We start from the raw sequence: 9,591 nt of genomic DNA on the forward strand, positions 1-9,591 counted from the left end.
CAGAAGCTTGGTCTTGACACCCTGACAGCTTTATAATCCTAAGTTGTTAGAAACTGACTGAAAACCAACTTAGGCCGCGTACACCCGATTGGTTAAACCGATGAGATTGGTCTGATGGACCGTTTTCATCGGTCCAAACCGATTGTGTGTGGGCCCCATCGGTTATTTATCCATCAGTTAAAAAAAAAGCCAACTTGTTTTAAATTTAACTGATGGATTCCTTACCGATAGAAAAAAAAACGATCTTTAAAAATCCACGCAAGCTCAGAATCAAGTCGACGCATGCTTGGAAGCATTGAACTTCGTTTTTTTCAGCACGTCGTGTTTTACGTCACCGCGTTCTGACACAATAGTTTTTTTAACCGATGGTGTGTAGGCACGGCTGACCATCAGTCAGCTTTATCGGTTAACCGATGAAAACGATCCATCAGACCGTTTTAATCGGATGGACCGATCATGTGTACAGGGCTTTAGGGTGTCTTTTACAATCTTTAAAAGAGAAATATGCCCAACACTTTTTGGCCATACTTCTATCAGCTGACATGACCAAGCCACTCCAAGCTCTGGAAGGATCCCAACAGTTTTGCCTAGACTCACTCAGATGCCTAACAGCTGGCTTTGCCTTTCAGCATGAGGCTGAGAGCCAGAGTCAGGCCCCGTACACACGACCGAGTTTCTCGGCAGAATTCAGCCAGAAACTCGGTCGGAGCTGGATTCTGCCGAGAAACTCGGTCGTGTGTACACTTTTCAGCGAGGAACTCGTCGAGGAACTCGTCGGGCCGAAAAGAGAACATGTTCTCTATTTCCTCGTTGTTCAATGAGGAAAGTCGGCCTGCTGAGCTCCTCGGCGGCTTCCACCCTGAACTCGACGAGGAACTCGATGTGTTTGGCACGTCGAGTTCCTCGGTCGTGTGTACGGGGCCAGAGTGTGACGACACTGGAAGGAAAATCAGAAAAGAAACCCGGTTCTATTGTCCTGATTGTGACGTCGGACTTTGTGCTGTACCATGTTTTAAAACTTTCCTTACCTGGGACGTTTACTGAGGCAATATGACTAATAATATTGCACCCTTGTTTGGCCAAAATATTTGTTATTATTTTTATATTATAATTTATGATTTTGTGTTTCAAACTATCATACCCGAGATGTCTACTAGACTCTGGTTTGGACAGATTTGAGTGAGTTATTCCTAAAGCCCCGTACACACGATCGAAATTTCCGATGGAAAAAGTCAGTCTGACTTTTTCCATCGGAAATTTCGATCATGTGTATGCCCCCATCGGAGTAATTCCATTGGAGTTTAGAATGTTTAGAGTGTTCTCTTTTACTACGATGGAATTCAGTTGGAATTCCGATGTGAGTTTGGCCGGGCAAAAACCAGATCGTGTGGCCTACAATATAAAACACCAAATTTCCATGAAAAATAATGGTACTGCTTTCAGCACCAAAAAGCTGAAATAATCATACCACCAGGGAGGTTAAGCACATGTACATATTTGTATTGTTTAGTATTGTCATCAACTCTCATATCCTCTCTGTGAACCCAAGTTATAAACTGTTTTACCCACTTGAAGAAGGTGAAGAAATCAATCCCTACTTGAGAAATTGCAGGTTTCTCCGCATTGCAATCAGTGCACTAAGATGAGCCTGAAGTAACCCTATGACACATATCTGTAATGACATCATCAAGTGCTTACCTTAATGAAGGCATGATGGCTCCACAACACCAACAGACCATATCATGTTCTTTTTGTCTTCTTTGTAGTTCATCATGTTGTCAAAAGAACATAACAACGAGACAGTCACAAAAGAATTCCTTCTCATTGGATTCTCCATTCTGAAAGAGACAAGATATTATCTTTTTATAATCATTTCAATTATATATGCTGTTACATTAACAGCCAATGTCATTATTATTATCATTGTCAAAAGTGAAAGACGTCTTCACAAGCCTATGTACTTCTTCATTGGTGGACTGTCCTTCCTTGACATCTGGTACCCTTCAGTCACTGTCCCCAGGCTCTTGTGGTCTCTTAAAACTAAAGAAGAAACTATATCCAGTGCTGGGTGCATGGCACAATTTTATTTCCATTTTTCTCTTGGAGCAACTGAAATCTTCCTCCTTACCGTGATGGCTTATGATCGTTATGTGGCCATCTGCAAACCTCTTTACTATTTAAATATTATAAGTCCTAGAGTTTGCACCATACTCATACTTGGTTCCTGGGCCTGTGGTTTTCTTGCAGTGATTACTCCATGTGTACAGATTGCAAACCTTTCATTTTGTAGGGAGAACCAAATTGATCATTACTACTGTGACTTGGCCCCCTTGCTTAAACTGTCTTGTTCAGAGACTTCGAACATTGAAAAGCTGTTTTTCTGCCTTAGCTTGTTTATAATATTGGGATGTTTTTTCCTAATTATTATCTCCTATATTTGTATAATACAAACAACTCTGATGTTTCCGACAGCTTTTGGAAGACGCAAAACATTTTCCACTTTTGCCTCACACCTTATTGTTGTTTTGCTATTTTATGGCACCATCATCTTTATGTTTGTCAGACCCAGTACTGGTGGCCTCATGCATCTTAATAAAATAGTTTCCATCATCCCTTCAATAGTAACTCCTCTTTTAAACCCAATTATCTACACTTTGCGCAACCAGGAGGTACACAATGCCATGAAGAAAACTGTTCAAAGATTTGTTTTGCAATAAAAAAAAATACACTAATTAGCATATACAGAAATATGCATACCACTTATGCCGCGTACACACGATCGGAATTTCCGATGAAAAAAGTCAGATCGACTTTTTTCCATCTGTGTTTAGAAATAGAACATGTTTTATTTTTTTTCTATGGAAAAAAAAAACGATAGGAAATTCCTATCGTCTGTGTGCAACTCCAATGCAGAAACAACCCACGCATGCTCAGAATCAAGTCGAGGCATGCTCGGAAGCATTGAAAATTCATTTTTCTCGGCTCGTCGTAGTGTTTTACGTCACCGCGTTTTGGACGGTCTAAATTTTGTCTGACAGTGTGTATGCAAGACTGATGGAAGTCATCTTCATCGGAATTCCGTTGGAAAATTCCATTGGATTTTATTCCATCGGAAATTACGATCATGTGTACGTGGCTTTAGAGCTGAGTACACAGAAAGTGAACTTTCTTTGATGCTGTGCCAAGAAGGGACATCCTTTAAACTAATCTGCAAAGCATTGACCTTAAATCAGGCTTTGCATTTAAAATGCATGGTGCGCCTATCTTGTAGAAGCCCCCCCCCCCATTTAAAACAGTTATGCCGCGTACACACCATCACTTTATGTGATGAAAAAAAATGACGTTTTTAAAAACGTCACTTTAATTGACTGTGTGTGGGGGAAAACGTCGTTTTATGTCTTGTAAAAAACGACCAAAAAAAATTGAAGCATGCTTCAATTTTATGTGTCGTTTTTCAAAAGTGCACTTTTTACTTCACAGAAATTGACCGTGTGTAGCAAAAAACGTCGTTTTCTAAGACGTTTTTTCATCCACGCATGCCCAGAAGCTACTTATGAAGCAAGCTTCAATGGTAAAACGTGGTGGAACGTAACCTCGCTTTGCTAGAACATTGTGAGAAAACGATGGTGTGTAGGCAACTTCGTCTTTGAAAATTGATGTTTCAAAAACGTCATTTTTTACTTCACAGAAAGTGTCGTTTTTTTTCATCACATAAAGTGATGGTGTGTATGCGGCATTACATTTAGTTTATTATAAATACTTTTAAATACAACAATTTTATTATTATTATTTTTAGCGTTATTTGAAAGTCTATTTAAAAATACACTAAGGGGGTTACCGTATTTATCGGCGTATAACGCGTGCCGGCGTATAACGCGCACCCCAATTTTAAGAGGGAATTTTCTGGAAATTTTTTTTTTTTAAATAAACAACTTTGAAGAAGCAATTAAAGAGTAAACATTTTACTACATAATGGAGATCTTTCTTCTGTCTCCTCAGGTGCAATATTGTGTGGCCTAATTACGTTGCCTCCTATAGATAAGCAGATCTGTGTATAAATATATATAAATAAATACGGTACTTGTTCAGTTATTGCGTTTCAATCATGTAATCAAGCTTTTGTATTCAAATCCCATTGCAATCAGTTGCACACCCCATCCCCTCCCTCTGGGCAGCAGGATTTAGGACATTATTTGAAGTTGGAAACAAGAAATAGAAAATGTCCTGCGCGCTCTGCAAACTACTCTAGGTTTCACAAAACTGTAGATTCAAAACTTACTGTAAGCAAAGTTCAGGACGAGCGCCCGCCGGAAAAATCACTGAGCCGTCTCGGCTGTCACGTCACACATGCACAGTCCCGCCTTCGCCATCGGCATCGGACCATCTCTCGTCCAATGCTGGTGGCGGAGGCGGGACTGTGCGTCTGTGATGCGACACCCGAGAGAGATTTGAGAGGAGATGACGGCTCTGTGATTTCCGGCAGGCGAACCCACGATTTTCCCCTGATTTTATGGGGAAAAAAGTGTGCGGTATACGCCGATAAATACGGTATTTACGAAAGGCAAATCCACTTTGCACTACAAGTGAAAAGTGCACTTGGAAGTGCAGGCACTTTAAATCCGAGGGGTAGATCTGAAATACGGGGAAGCTCTGCTGATTTTATTATCCAATCATGTGCAAGCTAAAATGCTGTATTTTATTTTCCTTTTATGTCCCCCTTTGGATCTACAGCGACTGCACTTCCAAGTGCACTTTCAGTAAAATGTCAAGTGCACTTTGCACTTGTAGTTTGCACTTGTAGTGCAAAGTGGATTTGCCTTTAGTAAATAGCCCCCTGTATTACTAAAATTATTGGGGTGCCTGCCTTTATACATACATGAACTTTAATGGCATCCCAGTCTTAGTCTATAGCAGGGGTGTCAAACTCAATTTCATTGTGGGCCGCATCAGCATTATGATTGCCCTCAAAAGGGCTGGTTGTATCTGTAAGATTAGATGTCCAGCGCATCCCCTCCCCTTACATTAGATGTCAAGAGCCACCCCACCATCAGAAGTTGAGTCCCCTACTCTCCCTTACATCACAGTGCACCCCCCTTTCCTTATGCTGCTGCTGGGAAGAAGCTGGATGCATTGCTTGCAAGCAGAAAGTAAAGGTCTGGAGGAGGACCAGAGGAGGGCTGGAGCTCTCCTACTGCTGCAGGAGAGGTGCGAGGGCCACATGAAATGGCCTGGAGTGCTGGATTCGTCCTGCGGGCCTTGTGTTTGACACCTGTGGTCTATAGTATTCAATATAGAGTTGGCCTGCCATTTGCAGCTATAACAGCTTAAACTCTTCTGGAAAGGCTGTCCACAAGGTTTAGGAGTGTCTATGGGAATGTTTGACCATTCTTCAAGAAGCGCATTTGTGAGGTCAGGCACTGATGTGGACGAGAAGGCCTGGCTCACAATCTCCAATCTAATTCATCCCAAATAGGGATGAGCTTTGTGTTTGACTCGAACGTATGTTCGACTCGAACATCGTCTGTTCGTACGTTCGTCGAAATTCGAACAAAATGGGTCGTTCGCGCCAAATTCGAGTGACGCGCAACGGCCCACAATTCACTGCGGCATTGCGCGCTGATGATTGGCCAAGCATGCACTATGACCCTGCATGCTTGGCCAATCACAGCGCGCAAAAAACGGAGAGCCATAATTGGCCAAAGCCAGGGTGGCTTTGGCCAATTATGGCTCAGGGGGTTTAGTACACACCCCACACTATATAAGGCCACCTGCAAGTCGGCCGCGTGTATTGTTTTGCGGCGTTGTTAAAGAACAGATCAGACAATCAGTCAGTTAGAGAGAGAGAGAGATAGAGAGAGATACAGTGGGGTAGAATCAGATAGATCAGCGGATCTTTAGATCCGTGTAATCTATCTTATTTACGATCCGCCAGCGCAAGTTTTTGAGGCAAGTGCTGTATTCAGAAAGCACTTGCCTCTAAAGTTGCAATTCAAATTCCGCGGCTAGGGAGAGTTTACTATTTAAATCAGGCGCGTCCCCGCGCCGATCGCACTGCGCATGCACCGCCGGCTAAATTTCCCAGCGTGCATTGCTCCAAATGGTTTCGACGTGTACGTAAATTACGTCCATCCGTATTCGCGACCGACTTACGCAAACGACGTAAAAAATTCAAAACTTGGCGCGGGAACAACGGCCATACTTAACATAGGATACGCCGCATATAGCAGGGGTAACTATCCGCCGGGTAAAAGCCGAACGCAAACGACGTAAAAAAAAAGCGACGGGCGGGCGTTCGTTTCTGAATCGGCGGAAATCCTCATTTGCTTATTCGTCGCGTGTAAAAAACGAAATGCCACCTAGCGGCCAGCGGGAGAATGCAGCCTAAGATCCGACGGTGTAAGTCACTTACACCTGTCGGATCTTAGGGAGATCTATGCGGAACCTGATTCTATGAATCAGGCGCATAGATCCGACCGTCGGATCTCAGAGATACGACGGCGTATCAGTAGATGCGCCGTCGTATCTCTATCTGAATCTGCCCCATTGTCTTTTCTACCAGATAGATAGATAGATAGAGCAGGCAGTTTAGTTAAATTTACAGGGCTAGATTCAGGTACGAGATACGACGGCGTATCTCCAGATACGTCGTCGTATCTCTGAGTTGCGGCGTCATATCTATGCGCCTGATTCTTAGAATCAGTTACGCATAGATTTGACTAAGATTCGACCGGCGTAAGTCTCTTACGCTGTCGTATCTTAGTTGCAATTTTACGCTGGCCGCTAGGTGGTGCTTCCATCGATTTCCGCAAGGAATATGCTAATTAGGTAGATACGCCGATTCACAAACAAACGTACGCCAGGCGCATTTTTTTACGTCGTTTACGTTAGGCTTTTTCCGGCATAAGGTTATTCCTGCTATATGAGGCGTACGCAATGTTAACATTTTTTGTCTACCATGCCATCCAGCATACTAGCGTCAGCTACAGTATGCCTTTATTTTGATTTTTTCCGCTGTACTCACAGTTCAATCTGTTTCAGACTCCCGCGGGGAGTAGGCGTTCCTATGAAGAGGGGACATGATTGACGGCCGGCTATTTTCTCCGGCTATTTTCGGGAAGCGTGACGCCCCATAGCCGGCCATCAATCATGTTCCCCTCTTCATAGGAACGCCTACTCCCCGCGGGGAGTCTGAAACGAAACTAATGGATTAACCAGTTCCCGACCACCGCATGTACATATACGTCCACAATATGGCACGTACAGGCACATGGGCGTATAGGTACGTCCTCGCCTATTAGCGGGTGGGGGGTCCGATCGGGACCCCCCCCGCTACATGCGGAGGTCGGGTCCGCTCGGGGAGCGATCCGGGACCACGGCGCGGCTATTTGTTTATAGCCGCTCCGTCGCGATCGCTCCCCGGAGCTGAAGAACGAGGAGAGCCGTGTGTAAACACGGCTTCCCCGTCCTTCACTATGGCGGCGCATCGATCGCGTCATTCCCTTTATAGGGAAGACACGATCGATGACGTCATTCCTACAGCCACACCCCCAAACAGTTGTAAACACATACTAGGTGCACCCTAACTCCTACAGCGCCACCTGTGGTTAACTCCCAAACTGCAACTGTCATTTTCACAATAAAGAATGCAATTTAAATGCATTTTTTGCTGTGAAAATGACAATGGTCCCAAAAATGTGTCAAAATTGTCCGAAGTGTCCGCCATAATGTCGCAGTCACGAAAAAAATTGCTGATCGCCGCCATTAGTAGTAAAAAAAAAAAAAAAATGCAATAAAACTATCCCCTATTTTGTAAACACTATAAATTTTGCGCAAACCAATCGATAAACGCTTATTGCGATTTTTTTTACTAAAAATAGGTAGAAGAATACGTATCGGCCTAAACTGAGGAAAAAAAATGTTTTTATATATGTTTTTGGGGGATATTTATTACAGCAAAAAGTAAAAAATATTGCTTTTTTTTCAAAATTGTCGCTCTATTTTTGTTTATAGCGCAAAAACTAAAAACCGCAGATGTGATCAAATATCACCAAAAGAAAGCTCTATTTGTGGGGAAAAAAGGACGCCAATTTTGTTTGGGAGCCACGTCGCACGACCGCGCAATTGTCTGTTAAAGCGACGCAGTCCCGAACTGTAAAAACACCTTGGGTCTTTAGGCTGCATATTGGTCCGGGGCTTAAGTGGTTAAACTGTAAGTACAGCGCAAAAAAATAAAATAAAGGCATACTGTAGCTGACGCTAGTATGCTGGATGGCATGGTAGAAAGTTGTATTATAGGGTGAACCTCCGCTTTAACTTGTCCCCAGGATCCTGTGATGTCCACCCTGTGTGTCTGTGGGCTGTGTCCTCCGCCCCCGATGCATCTGTGTTCCGGCCTCCATTCCCTGCGAGCGTCAAGACATATAGGGGCAGAGCCTGGCGGCAAATTCAAAAAGTACAAAATTCATAACACATACAATACACTGTAATCTTACAGATTACATTACTGTATGAAATCATTTCCCCTCCATTTTGTCCCTAGTGGTTTGTCTAGTGCCCTGCATGCAGTTTTAGATTATATATATACTGTTCTCTCTGCCTGGAAACTTGAGATTGTCCATGGCAACCAAAAAGTGTCCCTTTATGTCAAAAGTGGTTTTAGACCAGCTAGAAAACAGCAATAGTAAATTAGAACCCATGCAGAAATGAGCGATAGTGAATCATGGGGAAATTTATTTTATTATTATTATATTATTATTTTTTATAATTATTTATAGTTATTTATAGTTATTTATTATATTATAATTTATGATTTTGTGTTTCAAACTTTATAATACCCGCAATGTCTACTAGCCCCTTTTTTGGACAGATTTAAGTGAGTTTTTCCTAAGAATTACAGGCCTACAATATAAAATGCCAAATTCCAATGCAAAACAATGTACCTCTTTGAGACGCAAAAAGCTGACATAGTCATACGGCCAGGGTGGCTACATACCCAATCATGTCCAAGAAAAAAAAAAACAGAGTGTTTGTTTTCATGTGATTGGGTATCTAATTTAGGTATATATTCACTCTTCTAATGCCCTGTACACACAACCGTTTTTTCTGTCTGAATAAACTCGGATGGTTTTTCCGACGGAATTCCGCTCAAGCTGTCTTGCATACACACGGTCACACCAAAGTCTGATTGTCAAGAACGTTCAACACTACGACGAGCCAAGAAAAATGAAGTTCAATGCTTCCAAGCATGTGTCGACTTGATTCTGAGCATGCATGGTTTTTAGTGCGTCGGAATTCCATACAGACAGACGGATTTTCCGATAGGAATTTTTTCCATCTGAAAAATAGAGAACCTGCTATCTATCTAAGTCCGTTGGAAATTCAGACGGAAAAAGTCAGATGGGACATACACACGGTCGGAATATCAAATGAAAAGCTACAATCGGACTTTTTCCATCGGAAATTCCAACCGTGTGTATGCGGCACAAGTGAACAGTCTCTATTCTTTTAGAAAACCAACCCTATAGTCTAATCCCCATAGTCTTAATTGTTAGGCCTCGTACACACGACCGAGAATCTCGTCAGGAAAAACCT

At 42.7% G+C, this 9,591-nt stretch overlaps 1 protein-coding gene across 1 annotated transcript; it reads left to right on the plus strand.

Moving 5' to 3' along the window:
• The first annotated feature begins 1,612 nt into the window (after positions 1–1,612).
• On the plus strand, positions 1,613–2,717 carry LOC120914560 (olfactory receptor 6F1-like). The gene has a single exon (XM_040325236.1). It carries the CDS (start codon positions 1,773–1,775, stop codon positions 2,715–2,717), a length of 945 nt encoding a protein of 314 aa, XP_040181170.1. The 5' UTR covers positions 1,613–1,772.
• Positions 2,718–9,591: the final 6,874 nt, after the last annotated feature.

Source organism: Rana temporaria, chromosome 9 (assembly GCF_905171775.1).
Source record: "Rana temporaria chromosome 9, aRanTem1.1, whole genome shotgun sequence".
NCBI classification, from domain to species: Eukaryota; Metazoa; Chordata; class Amphibia; order Anura; family Ranidae; genus Rana; species Rana temporaria.

What these genes read in the sequence shown, in the direction of transcription:
- LOC120914560 (XM_040325236.1), top strand. Translation starts at nt 1,773, where the DNA reads ATGTTGTCAAAAGAACATAACAACGAGACAGTCACAAAAGAATTCCTT.